Here is a 19,133-nt window from a genome sequence, read left to right as displayed (position 1 = left end):
GTTCGGGCCCAGCGCCGTCCTACACGACGCACACCCTCATGGGCACCTGGCGTTTCGGCCGCTTTGATGCTGCGGGACCCAGCATGGTCCCGATGGAAGAATGAGTAGATTGGTGGGTATGATTTCCCCTACAGGGAGTGTTGTTACGGGCAGAGCCCGTTTTCATTGCATAAAAGGAGTCCCGTCACCTCCCTGTAGCGGACGCAGCTCGCTTAGAGCAGCTGAGGGGAACGGATGGCAAGGGTTTGCGGATTCGACGGAGGCGTGGCGTCGCCGGAGTCGGTGTCTTCTGTGTCGAAGGCGGTGGTTAGGGAGGTGGATGATTTGGAAGGGGAGGATATGGGTGGTGGGTCAGGGTGGGGGGGAGAGGAAGGAGGAGGTGATGGATGAAGAGTGGGGTGACGAAGCGGCGGCAGAGCTAGAGCTGGGGCTGGCTTTAGGCTCGGTAAAGAAGGGGAAGGCGGCAGCCACTGCGCCGCACCGGGCTTCGTGCTGCCGCATCCTGACGGCGAAGGATTTCCCCTCGCGTGCTTCGCGGATGTCTCCCTGCCCCTTTGTGTCAGCATCATCCGGCACCAACTTGGGCGGAGGGGCCGGCGTCGTCGGGACCAAGCGTGCCGCAGAATCAGTCTCCCCGGACGGCGGCGTTTCCCCACATCCTCGGTCAGCCTTTGTTTGCTTCTCTTTCAGTCTCGCCTTCTCTTCGCCAAGGGGAGACAATTTTTTTCCTGTTTCTTCTTTCCATTTTATATTCTCCGATTTTTGCTACCGAGCATTTCGGCGAAAAAAGTTCCTTTGGCTTTGGCAAAAACCAGTTTGCTTGCTGATGTAGCTAAAAGGGTAAAGAATCAATACTATAAAGTCTCTAAGCTAGTGAATCTGTAGTTTCGACTTGCGATGAATAATGCTTTGTGCGCTTTCATCTATTTTATGGTCCCATGCTAATTTCAATTGGTCTTCGCGGGAAGTTAACAATGCTAAGAAACAGCCAATGTTTTGGGATGAAGCTACTTAATGCTTCGTGTAAGATTTTATATATCAAACTATGTAAAATAGAAAGATGGATTTTGTACATTCTCAACCCTCAGATTGTGTTGATTACTTTTTTGGTTTTACGTTCATATGTGCTAACGTATTTTCGGCTTTTATGCCATCATAACGATCATGTGGGAGAGCAGTCAAGCGTTGGTTGGATGGCCGCCTATCAGGGCTTTTAGGATGAGCAACTTGTCCAACCACTCCAAAGACACCGCCTCCAACGTCGAAGCCACCACTGTTAAGAAGACTAACCGCAACAACGGTACCAACAGCACCTGTAAGGTGGTCGATGGTTGCAAGGATCAGGAGAACAAAGGGAAGGTGTTGCGGGGTTCTTTCTTCGTTAAAGTGAAAATGGATGGTGACCCCATTGGAAGAAAGGTGGATCTTCATGTCCATAACTCATATGAAACTCTTGCTGCTGCACTCGAGCTCATGTTTAACAAGTCAACCATGACATTAACGCTCGCTAACACTGTCCGTAAGTTCACTGCCTGGAGCTTTGTTTCTCTACCTAGTCTTTTAGCCTAAATGTTTGCAGGTGCAGAGTTTGAGATTGTTTAATAGTGTGAAACCAAGTTTAATTGCTGAAACTTAAGCTGCTACAGTCTGCTTGATTGTATGACATAGTATACTTGTCCAACAGAACTGTTTGCATTTGCACTATTTTTTTCATTTCATTGGTTCTTTGATGCAGATGGATCCAGGTTCTCAAAGTTATTAGATGGTTCTTCTGAGCTTGCTCTTACTTACGAAGACAAGGATGGTGATTGGATGCTTGTTGGAGATGTGCCTTGGCGGTATGTCTTCCAACTCATTCTGTTTCTTTTTAGTGAATGTTATAGTATCATGCTACCTTAGGCCATTAATTCCGTACGAGATGAATACCTATGCTACATAAAGGATTAATACCTATGTGTAGAAATACAAAAATGAATTTTTGATCAAAGAATAGTATTATTATAGTATGGTTCAAGAGAAGTTGTTTAATCCACTTAAACACTACATTGGAGGTAACTTTGTACGAATGATGTTTCTCTCTCAAGTACCATCAGAATTGATATTCTTGTTTTTTATTCTCCACAGTTTTTGTTAGTTTACTAATTTGCATATGACCTTGGCTTGTAGAATGTTTCTGGAAACAGTCAAGAGACTTCGAATTATGAAAACCTCGGATGTGCATGGGCTAAGCAAATCAGGTCAGTTTGGAAAGGTGAGGCACATTAGTCTCAATCAGTTGTTGTCGTAGTTGGTTTACTATACATTCTGTGCGAAGGAAAAACGTACCGTGTTTACTTCTGTTTATTATAATCCTGACCTAAGCCTTTTACATCCTCAATGTAATTGATAGCAAGTTCTTGGTGTGATGTTGCACGCAGCAGCCAGATGGCTTTCGTTCAACAAGGCCAGTAGATCAGTAGTTGCCTGGGCTGCCTAACCTCTGGATTCAGAATATGGTAACTAACATATGGAGAGGAAGATTGACTCTAGAGTGCCTAACAGAGAATTAAAGCAAAGCTAATGCCATGGAACAACGTTGAAGTTTTTCTTCGATGTCAAAACCTGTTGCTATCATTTTGCCTATTGATAGTCATTTGCGGATAGTTGCCGTTTTGACAGGGATACTTTGTCTATGCTAGTCATTGATACCTATGGCAACATCCACTACATGAATGCTCCTCTTTGGATACTGTAAATATGGCTTTTTGGTCCCCTTTAGATTTAAGTGCCCTGTTCCATGTGTTCTTTCTTTTTTCAACTTATTGATGTATTTGAATTTTGCCCTCCAGTTTCTTCTCTCTTCCTGGCTGATGCTTGATAAAATTTTTGGATGCCCAAGTGTTTACATTGATGGAAGGATTTGAAATCAATGGAAAAATAATACATTTACACATTGGCAATGGCATCTTTCTCTTAAAATAAGAGCAATGTAGATATATGCATATTAATAAAGTAGTTCAGCGCTACACTTACTGCCTTTTTGTGCAATGCAATTAAAACGTTGAGTCAAACTGAGCGTTATTTGGGCCTTCTTTTGTTTAGGGGTTGTTTGCACTGAGAGGAGGACAAAAGAAAGGAGTCTGCGGGGAAAGCCACTAGTCAAAGGGTGGAAAGGAAATGCTATCTGCGGAAGGAAAGCTCGTTTACTATAAAGTAGGTGGATGAAATAAAATGTCCAAATTAGCCATCAATCAATTCAACGGGAATCGATGAGAAAATGTCGTAGGAGCTACGTTTTTCATGAAATTACTTTTGTTGGTGAGTAAGAGTGAGACTCTTGTTCGAATCCTGACAAAGTCAGATAATACCCTCCTGCGTCGTGATCAACTATAGTTTTTTGATTTATCTTTTCACAGATGATCGTGGAGTCGACCGTGTGAGAGACGCTAAGGTGGCGAATTTCACCTTTTGCAGAAGAGAATGAGACTCTTAAAGATAAAGGAAAAATTAAAAGAAAAAAATGGTGCTAATTATAAAATATAACTTTTCTATCCCATTATTTTGATTGTATCAAATCTAATCTATACTTTTTATATTACATATCAAATTTATCCTCATTTAAACTCCATCCTACCGCCATTTAATTTTAAATGTCATTACTCAGTTTGACCTTCTCCCAACGAAGGAACCCCCTTCTCTTCCTCTAGATTTCTTCTACTTGTTGTTTTGTGTGACATCCACATATGAGAAGCAACTCTCGTTCTCACTATGCGGCTATGCCAACTATTGCCGACGAAACCCGAGAAACTTTCCCGATAGCATCAAACATCGTCTTTTATGTTGCAAGACATGATCGATGACCTTTTGTTCAATCTTCTTTATAGTGTAGGTGGTTGCACCACGCACGACTTCCTTCAAATTAACATATACGACATGAAAGCATTAACCCTAAGCCCTAAAGCCTTTGTCCAAATGAAGCAATCATTTTTCGAGCGACAAGATTAATTAGGAGAGTATCTGTGTTGACCGATTTACCCTAGTGGTCGGTGGGAAACTTCCGTGGGACCGGATCGGCCACCCCAGGGATTGAGTCCATGAGACTGACTGGGATTTATCATTTTTCTTCATTAAGCGAAGATTCGGTTCATTGGATGGAGTTAGAGTAGAATGGGCGGATAATTGGTTAAACTTACAGTAGTATCTCTCAAGTGAAAATCTAACTTGGGAAGCATTATAATTCAACAAGTAATCAAGAAGAAAAAGAGGAAAGATCAAAAGGAAGAACAATGAATATTATGTAACAGACGACAAAGTTGATATGACATATGTGAGTGTAGCATAGATTTGATACGTTCAAAATGAATGAGATAAATTTGCTTAAAACAAAGTTAAAATTATTAAAAATATTTTATAATTAACCCAAATAGCTGAAGATGTTTTGGTGGAAGATACCTAGGGGAAAAAAATTCCCGAAATATATTATTCAATATATAAAGTAGGGTGTAAATCGAGTTGAGACAAGCTAAGTTTAACCATATTCAAGCTTGTTTATTTCTTGTATAAAGCTTGTTATTAAAAATCTTATAGAGCTTTTTATTGAATAATTCGTGTTAATTGTTGTCTTTATAATTTAGGTAAAATTTATATCTAATGTATGAAATTTATATTATTATTATTATTTAACATTTTATAAATAATTTAATATTTTAAAATTTTATAAAGGACTTTTTAAATATTGTATGTATTTAATAAAAATGTAAAATTAAATTATATATAATTTGATATATAAGATAATTCATAAATAATTTGTCAACTTTATTGTTTGTCAACTTTATTCACAAACATTAAAGAACTGAAGCTAGTACCGGGGGCAATGGTGCCGCGATAGGACATCCAGGTTATCACCGAAGCACCTAGGTTCGATCCCCAACTACGTTGTATTTGTAGAAATTTTCCTCCAAATGGGAAGCGCAATCAAAGGATGTTGGGCATCTAGGCTGGCCGCTACATACACTTCTCGATTGATCCTAGTAGCCGGTGGAAAACTTCTGTGGAGTCGGACCGATCACCCCAGAGATAGTTAATGAGACTAACTGAGATTTATCATTAAAGAACTGAGCTAAAATTTTTATTATATAAATATATACTATTGATTTAAATATGAATGAGTTTTATCAATATTAATCGTGTTCATGAACATCGAATGTTGGGTTGCAAGGGTGCAAACATATACCCACATCTAAAGCACATGGAAAAGATCATAGGTTTAAAAGGATGGAAGATATCTCCATTGATGATATTAGACTTTTTGGGTTGAGCCCAAGAACAAAACCATAAGGGCTTAGGCCCAAAGTGGATAATATCATGCCATTGTGGAGATGCGGACATCCTTGGGGACCTACAGGTGGTATCAGAGCGAGACCGCTTTTCACCGGACTAACCGCCGAAAGAGCCATTGTCACAACCCGGAGGTGTTGTTCCCGCCCATCAGGAGGTACCTTACTTGATGACGATATGTTAAAGGGACTCAAACAATAAGAGAGACTTAACATAACAGAACCATCCATAACTTTATTAGATAAAATAAACTGAGACTGAATTCATATAACCATTTATTAAATCTAGGAACAACCCCCTATACTCATAAAGGAAAGAAAATGACATAAACCATCAACTAAAGTAAAACAACTCGAACGCAGTATGTCAAAGTCTCTGAGCAACTCTAAAACAACTGAACTAGGGTAGTATTAGACCTGTGCCTGCAAATCTGGAAGCCAAATAAGGTAGACAGTTAGCCAAAGACTAAGTGGGTAATATATGAAAATCAGGTAATATTACTATTATTTATCATCACCAATAATCTCAATATGATTAAATATTATGAACAGTATCAACAGTTATATCATTAATTAAAAAGTGCATAACAGGAGCCGATATCATTAGAGTGTAGTAATAACTCATATGTATGTAGGCTAACAGCCTCCTCAGAATATACTGTCGCATACGTTATCTAACGTACGAGCTTTCTCTCTAGCCCTCACCGGTGGAAGACAAGGTAAACACTAACCGTGGCCTCTGCTTTACCACAATAATATGTGATCAATCATTGCTCTGGACCGAGGGCTACATCACGCCACCACTCCTCAGGTGTACGGTCCAGTACTCTAGTAAAACTCTGGTATAAAGCTAGGCTCTTAATTAACACCTTTTAATATTTTTTATTTTCTTTTATCTCATTTCTTGTTATATATCTTTTTCATCGATTATCATCAGTATTACATTCTCAGTATCTATATTCATCATTTGGTCTAAACAACCAATTTGAATCAAATTACATATTGTTCATTCATTTAGATATCGTAATCAGGTTTACAGGTAGACGTATGTATCACAGGTAAAAGCTAAGTATCAACAGAATAAAATATTAATAGCAAGAACTAAAATAGATCAAGCAATGTAAAGATAGTTATCAACAGACAGAGTAAGTCAGAGTATCTATTAAAATTTGAAAACATCCTTTCCCATTTTTATTACCCCCAGATGAATCACATGTGTGAACAGGAAGTAAATCAATTATTTTTTTTACCCTTTTATGATTTAATTATTTTAAATCTGTTTCAGTATTTTAATTATCACTTTAATCCCCTTTTTAAAAATAGGTGTATAAATATACATGATCAATTTTAATCTAGTTATTCATGCACAAAGGTATATACGAGTTAAAAGACAGAAGGTACCCACTTTCGTATCGACCAAGCTCCGAGTGTCAGCAGATTAGCGTGCTCCACTCGAACCAATATCTACACATAATACAAATAATTCAAATACTCAACATACTATCTCATAAGAATAATAATACAAAAATCCTAGACATCGTTTACAACTCAAAGTCAACTAGTCATTATTAATCCTGCTTGTCTATCTAGCGAAACTAGATGCCCACTTCATTCAGCTTATTTTGCTAAAAAAAATAATCTATGAATTTAACGATCTTAATAATCTACAAGTTGAGCATTAAACATTTCTTAAGTCAAAAGCCTCAATAAGATAATTCAAATTTAATTAAAAATTCAAAATTAAAAATTCAAAAATTCAATAATAATAAAAATTTTAACAAGATTCAAAATTAATAATTTAATAAATAAAAATTTAAAATTAAATAATAAAATTAATTATAATTCAGTACCATTTAATTATAAAATTAATAATTCTAATAAATTAAATAAAAAATTCAAAATTAAATAATAAAATTAATTATAATTCTGTACCGTTTAATTATGAAACATTAAATAACTCGAAGAATTAAATTCAATAATTCGAAATTAAAATCCTAAAATTTAGGAAAATATTTTTATAAATTTTAACAAGTCAAATTAAATCTTAAAACTCAAATTTATTAATCATTCAAACATAATTTAATTATTCAATTATTGCAAGGATTGAGCCCCGGGGAGCCGTCCTTTGCGAATAATTCGAACTGCAAAATAATATAAATTAATAATGCAAACATAACTTAAAATTAAATTAAAAAAATTAAATTAAAATTAAATTAAATTAAAATTAAAATTAAAATTAAATTAAATTAAATTAAGTTAAAATTAAATTAAATTAAATTAAATTAAAATTAAAATTAAATTAAATTAAATTAAATTTAAATTTAAATTTAAAATTCAAATTCAAACTTAAATTTAAAGTAAAACTTAAAAGCCACGAATCTAATTAAAAGAAATTACTTTTAATTATGAAACTAAATTAAAATGTTATCAAATTAAACCAATTAAATAAAATTCAAAGTGTGTCAAAGTGGGTTGACACGCTCGCGGGTCCACACGATATGTATCAAATCGAGAATTTGATACATTATTAGAAAGTAAAAACTATTGCTTGAATTGTTTGACTCATGCATATTTGCCATGACATGCATCTGCTTTATTTTAAATGCATATAACATGTCATGTCATCATGTTTACTTAACGCTTAATTTAGAACGGTTAGTTAAGGACACATGAATGGTTGATACTTGCCAACATAGTACCAGGGTGGGGCGAGATGATAGTACGTCAGGGAGGCTAGATAAAGTGGTCAAGAAGGGTAAGGAGTACCTGACTTGGTTCACGGAGTCGAACTGAACTGACCGAAGCTACCTCGCCACATCCTAGACTAGTTAGACCAAGGTTTTTCAATAAATTGGTTAAGTCCATAATTTCCTGAATTGATTCTGTCTAGAAAGTGGTCGTTGCTCCGATAACCAAGAAGGCCCCTGTGCCTCGCCACAAGCCTGGGAATCAATTTTTGAAATGTGTACTTAATTGGTTGAAGGCTAAACCTGAATCTAACACAAGGTCAAACATTCATTAGAAATTAACCTAAATTTAATAAAGATAAAATTGACAACTCATCTCACATAACCCATAAGGTTACCCGTGTATGCCATGTATTGCCACACTTAGTACGGGTGAGATGATAAGGACAATTAAAGTACAACATTTTGAAAAAGTTTTCAAAAATTACTATAAATATTTTTATAAAAACTATTTTTGAAAATTGATATTTCCTTGAGTTTCATGCTTGCTGGGTGTATCTATACTATAACCTTTCAAAACACTATATATTTGAAAACTTGGTTGACCAACACATTAGACACAAACCTTTAGGTCAACACTAAGTCTAAGAACCCTAAGACACATAGGCAGAAAATCCTTGTGGTCAACAAGGATGTCCTAAGAGAGTGTCTAGTCCAGGGGAGGTCATTCTTGAAAGATCATATTTTTAAAAAAAAAACCTCTTAAAAACAAACCTTAGAAATTCAAAAATTATATTTAAAAAAAAATCTCTTAAGTTATTTGCTCTGGCTGATTTAGATTAACCTCTAAGACACTTAGGGAGTTTGCCTTGTGGCTAACAAGGGGCCCTGTGGAAGTGTTAGATTTAGGGGGAGGTCTAAATCGAAAGAGTATAATTAATTAAAAATTATTTTTCCTAAAATTAAATTTCAAAATTATTTTATACATTATCTTCTTAATTCTGGGTCAAACCCTAAGACACACAGGGAAGCTGCTTTGTGGTTAACAAAGAATCCTAATGACGTGTCTGATTCAGGGGGAGACTCTGAATTAAAAGGATAATTATTAGTTTTCAAAAATCTACCTATTTTAAAAACTCTTACAAAATTATTTGAAAATATCTTGAAAAAGAATAGTAAATAGTTTTTCAAAAACTATCTATTTTAAAAATACTTTTAAAAATTGTTTCAAAATTATTTCAAAAATTATTATCCATTATTCTTTGAATTTGAGTCAAACCCTTAGACACAGAGGGAGATTGCTTTGTGGTCAACAAAGAGCCCTGAGGATGTGTTGGGTTAAGGGGGAGATTCGGACTTAAAAGAATAATAACTAGTTTTTCAAAAAACACATATTTTGCAAAACACTTTTGAAAATACCTATTTTTCAAAAATACCTAATTTGAAAAACATCTTCAAAATCTAGTTTGAAAATCAAAATTATATTACAAAAATTGGGTTTTGAAAAATTATTTGAAAATTCTTTTGAAAAACTATTTTAAACAAATCTTTCAAAACTTAAGTTTGAAAACTGTTTTGAAAATCTAATACAAAATTTATGTTTCCAAACTTATTTGAAAATCACCCTGAAAAATAATTTTACAATCTACTATGGTCTTTCAAGAATTATCAAGACTTAGGCGTGACCATAGGCATTACCATTATTGTTGGTGCAAGAGAGAGTGGACTTAAAATATTAAATCTTTTTGATGTATGAAAAGGGGGAGAAGGGACCTTAAGTTAATAATCTAGATTTCTCCCAGAAAATTAAACCCTGACCTATATTAACTTAAGAAATTGTCAAACATCAAAAAGGGGGAGATTGTTGGTGCAAGATGCACTAAGATCTTGCCTAGAGTTTCGATGTTTGACAATACACCTAAGTCTGGTCAGTTTGACCAAGGGTTGATCCAAACAGGACTTGATGTTTGGATGTGTGGAAGTGAGCGAGAAGGCCTGGTCGGTTAGACTAGGCAAGGGAAGTCCTGATCTGGACGATTGGGCAAGGAAGTCCTGGTGAGTGAAGCTGGGCAAGGGAAAGTCCTAGTTGTAGGCTAGGCAAAGGGAAGTCCTGATTTGGAGGATCAGGCGGAAGTCTTGGCAGAGTCCTGAGTGCACCAGGTGAAGTCTGGGCTGGTCTAGGTGACCGAGTCGCAGCAGAAGTCTGGGCTGGTCTAGGTGACCGAGTCGCAGCAGAAGTCTGGGCTGGTCTAGGTGACCGAGTCGCAGCAGAAGTCTGGGTTGGTTAGAGAGAACCGAACCGCAGCAAAAATCCTGGGGGGCTAGGACAGAGCCGAGCACAAGTCCAACAAGTCTGGAGGACTTGGTTGGCATGAATTCTCCAGAATGGAGTGGGTTAGGCTAACCCAAGATTTCGGTAGAAATCTGAAGTTAGACCCACTAGGTAAGACTTTAGGTTGTTGTATTTGCTTGCTTGTATGCTTGTCTTGCAGGAACCAGGAGCTGGAAGCAAGAGGGAAAAGCAGAGGTGAAGCAAGCAAAGTCAACCCAAAGTCAAGCTCAAAGTCAACTCTGGTCAAACCTGGGTTGAGTCGTTGAGTCGACTCAGATCGGGTTTTGAGTCGACTCGGCACTGGAGTCGACTCAGATCGGGTTTTGAGTCGACTCAGGCTGACGCAGAGTCAAGATCTTATCGCCGCTGACGCCACACAAGCTGGAGTCGACCCAGGAGTCAAGATGAGTCGACTCAGAGAGGAAATCGGCGAACGGGATAAAATTTGATCTGCCACGCAGGCTGGAGTCGACCCAGATGGGCATCTGAGTCGACTCAGGAGGGCTATAAAAGGAGGTCGCGAGCAGCAGCCAGAAATCAACATTCATACGCCTTCTTTCCGACAAGAGCCGCTACTGAACGCAACCGAGGCCAACCACTTGCAACCGGGGAAGATCCAGGAGGAGTGCGCGACGCTCAGGACTTCCGGATCGGCAACAAGTGTTTGCAATTTATTTTATTGTCTTACTTTCTGTTCTTTATCTTATTATTGTTGTATTGGACTGTAAGACGGGTTTCTCCGCCTCCGAACGACGTTCGGAAAGGAGACCACTAGTGGACGGGCGCCTCCCGTGATTAGGCCTTGGACGTACTAACCCTGGGGGGTTAGGAACCAAGTAAATCCCGCGTGTCCTTCTGTGTTTTTTTCTAATTTCCGCTGCTTAGTATTTTTGATAGTTAACGAACGATTTTCAAAAAGCGACACGCGCTATTCACCCCCCCTCTAGCGCGTGTATCGATCCTACAAAAACCACACAATCTATGCATGTTATTTTTTGTTATACATGATCCCTAATTTCAGTTACTTAACTTATTGTCCTTAAAGCTTTAATATGTTTTAACTTAACTTGAAACCTTAAGTTGTTATAATCAAAAAGGGGGAGATTGTTGGTGCAGGGAGCACCAGCAGATCGAACCTTGGTTTTGATAATGAAACTATGTTCAAGTTAAGTGTGTGTTGGACTGATAATGTTGATCTAAGTGTGCAGGGAGCACAGGTTTGACCTAAGTCCTAGTGGAAGCTAGGCAATTAGAAAAGCTCTGATCTAGAGGATCAGGCATAAGTCTTGGCATAATCGAAGCATCAGGTGAAGTCTAGGTTAGTTAGGAGGACCACGCCGCAACAGAAGTCTGGGTTGGTCAGAAGGACCAAGCCGCAGCAGAAGACTGGACTGATAAGGGAGGATCGGGTCACAGCAGAAGACTGGGCTGGTCAGAGAGGACCAAGTCATAGCACAAATCTTGGGGGCCAAGGACAGAGCCGAGCAAAAGTCCAATAAGTCAGGAGGACTTGGTTGACAAAGGTAAATTCTCCTAAGAGGAGTGGGTGAGGACGCGTTCCCAAGGGGAACAGTAGGCGTCGGTCTAACCCAGGGTCTCACTGGAGACCTGAAGTTAAGACCCAGAGGAGGTTCAAGGAACTGAATCAAATAATTTACTTTGCATGTTATTTACTAACATTTATGTAGGATTGGAAAAATCGAGAAATGCAGACTCCGAGCAAAACAGGCTAAGTTTTGCTGTTGGAGTTGACTCAGGTGTTGGGATGTATACTATAAGCCTAGCTTTTGTATAAATATCTATTTTGAAATAATATGAAATGAGAATCATATTGGTCAAATGTCTGCATTTCTTATCTAATGCAGTTGTCCACTTAATTTATATTGTAGATAACATGGTGTGTGGTGCCACACAAAAGATCATGTTATCGGTTCCTTATAAATTATAAATAGTAGCTCACAACCAAGATGGATAGGGACAAACCATTGGAGTAGTTGTAGTGTAATTGGTATTAGTTTATCTTGACTATTAAATTACACTAGTACACTTTGTGTGTATTGAGCAGGACCGTATAAGATCATTCGATTTATACTGACTATATAATCAAACTAGACCTCAATTATTATGGATGTGCATGCACTTAATCCCGATATAATAACAAGCACATATACTTAGTATGTATTTCTTTAATTCATCAAAGGGTGAGATTTATTCGTTAAATCAAGAGGCCCGATGAGTTTGGAGATAATGCTATCTATATGGTGTGTTGTTGATTATAGAAGGAAATTGTATCCTAATATTTAGGTTGATGATGTCCCCTTGAGGAGCTCATAAGGATTATCATGTAAATCCTGCAGGTGGATTTAGTTCCACATGATAATAAGGTTGAGTGGTACTACTCTTGGATTCATAAGTTAATTAATTGAGTTGTCAGTAATTCAATTAATTGACGGGCATACGATATCTTAAACACAGGGAGATTAATGCACTCATGATAAGAAGGAGCCCATATTATAATATGGGATTGGTGCGGTAGTTTAATAATAACCCTTTAGTGGTATGTGTTATTATTGATGGACTTGAGTTGGGTGTTCAGGGAGAACACAGGAAGCTCAAGTCCATTAGGAGGTCAAAATCAATTCCTCCTCTAGGTCCCTGTTGTAGTCTCTGGATAAAGCCTCGTATCCACCTGAGAGAATTTTGTAAGAATTTTGATTAGGAAATTCTGTTAAGAATTTTTGAAATTCTGTTAAGAATTTTTGAAATTCTGTTAAGAATTTTTGAAATTCTGTTAAGAATGAAAAATTCTGTTAAGAATTTCTGTTAAGAAATTCTGTTAAGAATTTCCGTTATGAAATTCTGTTAAGAATTCTATTTCTTCTAAATCATAAACAAAATTTTGATATGATTTTTTCATAGAAATTTTGTTAAGAAATTTTGTTATAACAAAACTTAATAAAGAAATTTTGTTAAGAAATTAACGAAATTTTATTAAGAGATTTTATTAAGATAATAACAAAATTTAGTTAAGGAAATTTATTAAAGAAACTAACAAAATCTTATCAAGAGATTTTTTAGATTTTTTCTAACTAAATCTGGATAAGAAAATTTTGTTAGATTCTTTCTAAATTTTCTAAGATGGCAAAGCTATATAAGAGAAGGAGAGGGAGAGGCAAAAGAACAATCTTAATCCTTGTTTCAAAACCTCTAAAGGCCAGCTTCTTCCCATCCTTCCTCCCTTCCTTCCTTGCTAGGGTCGGCGCCCATAGCAAGGATCCTTCCTCCCTTCCTTCCTTGCTAGGGCCGGCGCCCATAGTGGAGAGGAAGAAGAAGGGGAAGAAGAAAAGGAAGAAGAAGGAGAAGAGGAAGAGGAAGAAGAAGAAGAAGAAGAAGGGTTTCTTATCTTTTCCTCTTTGGCCGATTCTCTTTAAAGTCTCTTCCTTCTCCTAGCTTTAGGTGGTGCCACCTTTAACGGATTCTTTCCTTTGATGGGGATGGCACCCAAAGAAGATAGGAGAAGATAGGAAGAGAAGAAGAGAAAGAAGAAGAGGAAGAGGAAGAAGTTAATAGCTTCTCCCTTGAGTTCTTGCCATCGGATTGGAAGAAAGGATTAGAAGGAATTTAGTGGAGTCATCTTGGTAGATAGTTGCCCACACAACGTCTAAGAAGAGGAGAGGAATACAACAGAAGATCAAGAGGTCTTCGGGTATGTACAATCATCTACACAACTTACAAAGAAGAAAGGTGCAATTACTTCATTCCGCTGCATAGTTATTTTTGTTTTTCTTTGTATGGATCATGAATACCAATACAAGAGCCCAATGATCTTAATGCATCGATCAAGCACCTAGTTGATCGAATATGAGGGCTACTTGATAAGATTCTGTTTCCAAAAAATTTTTGTCCAGTATGAATTGAACGGAATGGAATTCCAAGGCTCCCATCATCAGGCACAGTGTCGAGTTGACTCAAGCTTAGTCAGCCAGCTTTCGGAAGTCAGCGCCTTCCGATTTTCGCCAAGTGGACCTAAGTCGACTCAAGCTGACTCACAAGTCGACTCAGAGTAAAAATTGATCTGGAAGACTCCACATCGAACTGGAGTCGACTCAGATGGCGACCCGAGTCGACTTAGATAGCAGATAACGAGCGGGAAGGAAAAGTTATTTGACACGGCGGACTAGAGTCGACTCAAGATCTGGGCTGAGTCGACTCAAGCACAGTATAAAAGAAGTGCACGAGCAGCAATCCAAGGACAGCAATTCTTCCGATCCTTTCGCGCTACGCTCGTGATGACAATGCCCTACGCGATCCCGTTCATCCCCGGAGCCGTCGCTACACCGAGTACGCCCTAATTGCAACATCCAGCATGACCCAGCTTCGAATTTGGTAACTTGTATTTAATTGCATTTAATTTCTAAGTGTTACCGAGTTTTTCTGTGTTTTTGTAATCGTGTATTTGCTGTCATAAGGGGCAAATTGATTAGTGGATTGCCCGCAGTAAACGGTCAAGGACCGTGGGCCTTGGAGTAGCAACCTTGGGCTGTAAACCAAGTAAAACAAAGTGTGTTCATTTCTTTTCTGTTATTTACTTTATCGCTTTCGTGTTTTGCTTCCGCGATTATAATAAAAAATCGGTAAAAAGCGTAAACACGCTATTCACCCCCCTCTAGCGTGTTTCCATCGATCTTACAAAAACTACTCTTCAACTCTTCATCTTCTCATACTTACATTATATAATCTATGTATATTCTGTGTATATCTTAGGTAAGAATTATCCTATCGCATGGTGGTATCAAGGCTATCTCACAATCTAAAGGTTCATGATTCGAATTTTAGCTATGACGAACCTTTTTTTTAATTTTTGAAAATCTATGAGAAAATTTATAGGCGTTACAATGTTATTGTCCAAATAGAATGCATATTCAACAAAAAATACTTTATGAATTATTATATAATAAAACTTCTTCAATAAAATACTTTATGATTTTTGGGTGTAAAGTTTATATTTTAAACATGAAAGATAACGTACCAAAATTCTCAAGTATGGTTAATGAAGGAATATTTGTAGGATATGCAACAAGTAGTAGAGGATATCGAATATATAATAAGAAAATCTTTAAAATTGAAGAAACCGCAAATGTAACCTTTAGTGAAGATGATTCAACGAAAACAAACCAACGCACTCACAGTAGAAATTAATAAAGTAAATGACAATAACTTAGGGGAGTTAGACACGAGTTAGATGAAGATCAACCTCGAAATCAACAAATCAAAGACTTATCTCAAAATCAAATTTATAAGAACATCTAGGACCAACACTAACCACCCAAATGAATAAATTATAGGAGACCCAAATTAAGGAGTCCAAACTAGATTCGCTTAGCGAAATTTAAGTCAATAGCCTTAATATCCAAAATAGAACCAAAAAACATAGGTGAAGCCTTACTTGATCTAGACTGGATCATAGCTATGCGAGAGAAGTTAGCTCAATTTGACAGAAATTAAGTTTGGGACTTAGTACCTAAACTAAGGCATAAAACCATTGTAGGTGCATGTTGTGTATTTAGAAACAAACTAAATGAAAATTGTGAAATTACTAGGAACAAGGCGTGTCTTGTAGCTCAAGAATTTAGTTAAGTAGAAGGGTTAGACTACAACGAGGCCTATGCCCTTGTTGCCAGATTTGAGTCAATTAGGATGTTATTAGCCTTCGTCGCTCATAAAGATTTTAAGTTATTTCAAATGGACATAAAATCAACCTTTCTAAATGGATATATTAAAGAAGAAGTCTATGTAGCCTAACCACCAAGATTTGGAAACTTAGATAGTCCAAACCACATACTAAAACTTAAAAAGACACTTAGTGGACTAAAACAATCTCCAGAGCTTAGTTTGAAAGGTTATCTACTTACTTAATCTTTAAGGGATTTAGACAAGGTAAAGTTGATCCGACCTTATTTATCAAAACTCATGATATGAATATTTTTATTATCCAAGTATACGTAGACAATATCATTTTTGGATCAACTAATAGTTCATTTTTAAAAGATTTCAAAATCACTTTGGAAAGTGAATTTTAAACGAACTTAGAAGGAGAACTTAACTATTTTCTAGGATTATAAGTTAAACAAACCAAGGAAGGTATTTATATTTATTAAACTAAGTATGTTAGGGAACTAATTAAAAGGTTTGGAATAGAAAATTCTAAAGATTTAGCAACCCCTAGGCTTTAAATGTAAAACTGGATAATGACCCAAGTGAAAAAATTATAGATGCCAAGTAATATAGAAAGTGTTATAGGTGGACTCTTATACTTAATTGTTAGTCGATTCGATATACTTTTTGCAGTAAGTATGTGTATAAAATTTCAATCTTGTTCTAAAAAGTCACATCTAACAATAGTCAAAAGAATTCTAAATGTAGGATTGTGGTATCCAAAAACAAGTAGTTTTGATTTAGTCGAATTTACTGATTCAAACTATGTTGGATGTATGTTAGATATGAAAAACACTAGTAGTAGTTGTTAATTCTTAGGACAATCCTTAATTAGTTAGAGTAGTAGGAAATAATATTGTGTAGCTCATAATTATCCACCATCGAAGTTGAATATGTTGCTATGGGTGTGGTGTGTAGCTCAATTATTATAGATCACTACAAAACAATCAGGATTTACCGACAGATTTAGCGACGGAATATAATTCTATCGCTAATTTTAGCAACGGAATATTATTTCCGTCGCTAATCAGCGACGGATTTATTTTTCCGTCGCTAATTAGCGATGGAATATTAATTTCCATCGCTGATTAGAGACGGAAATAATATTCCGTCGCTAAAATTAGCGACGGAATTATATTCCGTCGTTAAATAGCGACGGAAATAATATTCCGTCGCTAAAGTCGCGAATTTAGGGCTCCGCCGGCCCTTTTCTTTTCTTCCCGTGCGCGTTTCTTCGTTCTCTCCTCCGGCGAAAATCTGCCTGACTTTCCTTGATCCGCTCAACTAATGGAGATTGTGCGATCAAGGAGACCAATATGCCACGTTGTGTTGGTCCTACCTCATTCAAATCTAACTCCGAAAATTGTCTGACTATCTCAGTAACTGCCACTCTGTGACATGCCAATACCCCTCTAGACTTCCTGCTCAACGCATCTGCTACTACATTAGCTTTTCCGGGATGATAGTTGATAGTGCAGTCATAGTCTTTCAGAAACTCCATCCACCTTCTTTGTCTAAGGTTTAACTCTTTCTGCGTAAACAAATACTTTAAGCTCTTGTGATCTGTGAATATCTCAAAGGTAATACCGTAGAGATAATGTCTCCAAATCTTGAGTGCAAAGATGATAGCCGCCAATTCTAAATCGTGTACCGGATAATTCTTCTCATGGTCTTTCAGTTGCCGGGAAGCATAGGCCACTACTCGATCATGTTGCATTAAAACTGCTCCTAATCCCTGAATAGAAGCATCCGTGTACAGAATAAATCCATCCTCTCCGGAGGGAACAACTAAAACTGGAGCACTCACCAATCTCTGCTTGAGCTCTTGAAAGCTTGCTTCACAAGCATCTGACCAAGTAAATTTGACCCCCTTTTTAGTCAACCGGGTCATAGGCGCAGCAATACTAGAAAACCCTTCCACGAACCTCCGATAATACCCAGCTAATCCGAGAAAGCTGCGAATCTCCTGCACTGTTTTTGGTGATTCCCATTTGACAACCGCTTCAATCTTCTGGGGGTCTACCGAAATCCCTTTGCTAGAAATGACATGCCCAAGAAATCCCACAGAAGGAAGCCAGAAAGCGCATTTGCTGAACTTTGCATATAGGCGCTCCTTCCGTAGTATCTCTAAAACCATTCTGAGGTGTTGTTCATGTTCCTCCTCTGACCGAGAATATACCAAGATATCATCTATGAAGACAATCACAAAACGATCTAAATATTCCAGGAATACCCGGTTCATTAAATCCATAAATGCTGCAGGAGCATTGGTAAGCCCAAATGGCATTACCAAAAACTCATAATGTCCGTACCGGGTACGGAAGGCAGTCTTCTGAATATCGGTATCTCGAACTCGTAACTGGTGATAGCCTGATCTCAGATCAATCTTCGAGTATACACAAGTACCCTTAAGCTGATCAAACAAATCATCAATTCTAGGTAGAGGATACTTGTTCTTGATAGTTACTGAATTTAATTGCCTATAATCAATGCAGAGCCGCAAGGAACCATCTTTTTTCTTAACAAACAGAACCGGAGCTCCCCAAGGAGAAACACTAGGGCGAATGAAACCCTTGTCGAGTAACTCTTGAAGCTGGACCTTGAGTTCCTCCAGTTCTTTTGGTGCCATCCGATATGGAGCTTTCGATATTGGAGTTGTACCAGGTAGCAACTCAATAACAAACTCTACTTGTCGTGGAGGTGGCACACCCGGAAGGTCTTCTGGAAATACATCCGGATATTCACAAATGATAGGAACATCAGAAAGTTGTATAGAATTATCCGTATCGGCACTCACTAAAGATAAAAGGTATCCCTCGCATCCCCGAGCCAACAACTGCTGAGCCTGGAGAGCTGAGATGATAGATACCCCTCGATCGTTAATCCCTGTAAATTCCCATGGCGGCTGGTCTAAGGACCGAAAGGTCACTACTTTACCTCGACAATCAACCGTGGCGTGGTATTCTGATAGCCAATCCATACCCAGAATGATGTCAAATTCGGTCATCTCCAACACTTGTAGATCTACTATAAGGATCCGACCATCGAAATTCAAAGGACAACTCTTGACCTCCTCATTTGACA

General features: G+C 37.5%; 1 protein-coding gene across 1 annotated transcript; it reads left to right on the top strand.

Annotated features, from left to right (window-relative positions):
- Positions 1–234: 234 nt before the first annotated feature.
- On the top strand, positions 235–2,764 carry LOC141843495 (auxin-responsive protein IAA13-like). Its single transcript, XM_074731550.1, is given in 6 exon segments — positions 235–354; positions 356–663; positions 1,179–1,519; positions 1,736–1,838; positions 2,167–2,251; positions 2,418–2,764. Coding segments are annotated over 6 exon segments (999 nt in total). The 3' UTR covers positions 2,460–2,764.
- Positions 2,765–19,133: the final 16,369 nt, after the last annotated feature.

Source organism: Curcuma longa, chromosome 12 (genome assembly GCF_044706935.1).
Source record: "Curcuma longa cultivar G26 ecotype Majalengka, Jawa Barat chromosome 12, ITB_CL_G26_1.1, whole genome shotgun sequence".
NCBI classification, from domain to species: Eukaryota; Viridiplantae; Streptophyta; class Magnoliopsida; order Zingiberales; family Zingiberaceae; genus Curcuma; species Curcuma longa.
Note: the sequence above shows the minus strand (reverse complement) of the source record. Positions and strands in the feature narration are given on the sequence as shown.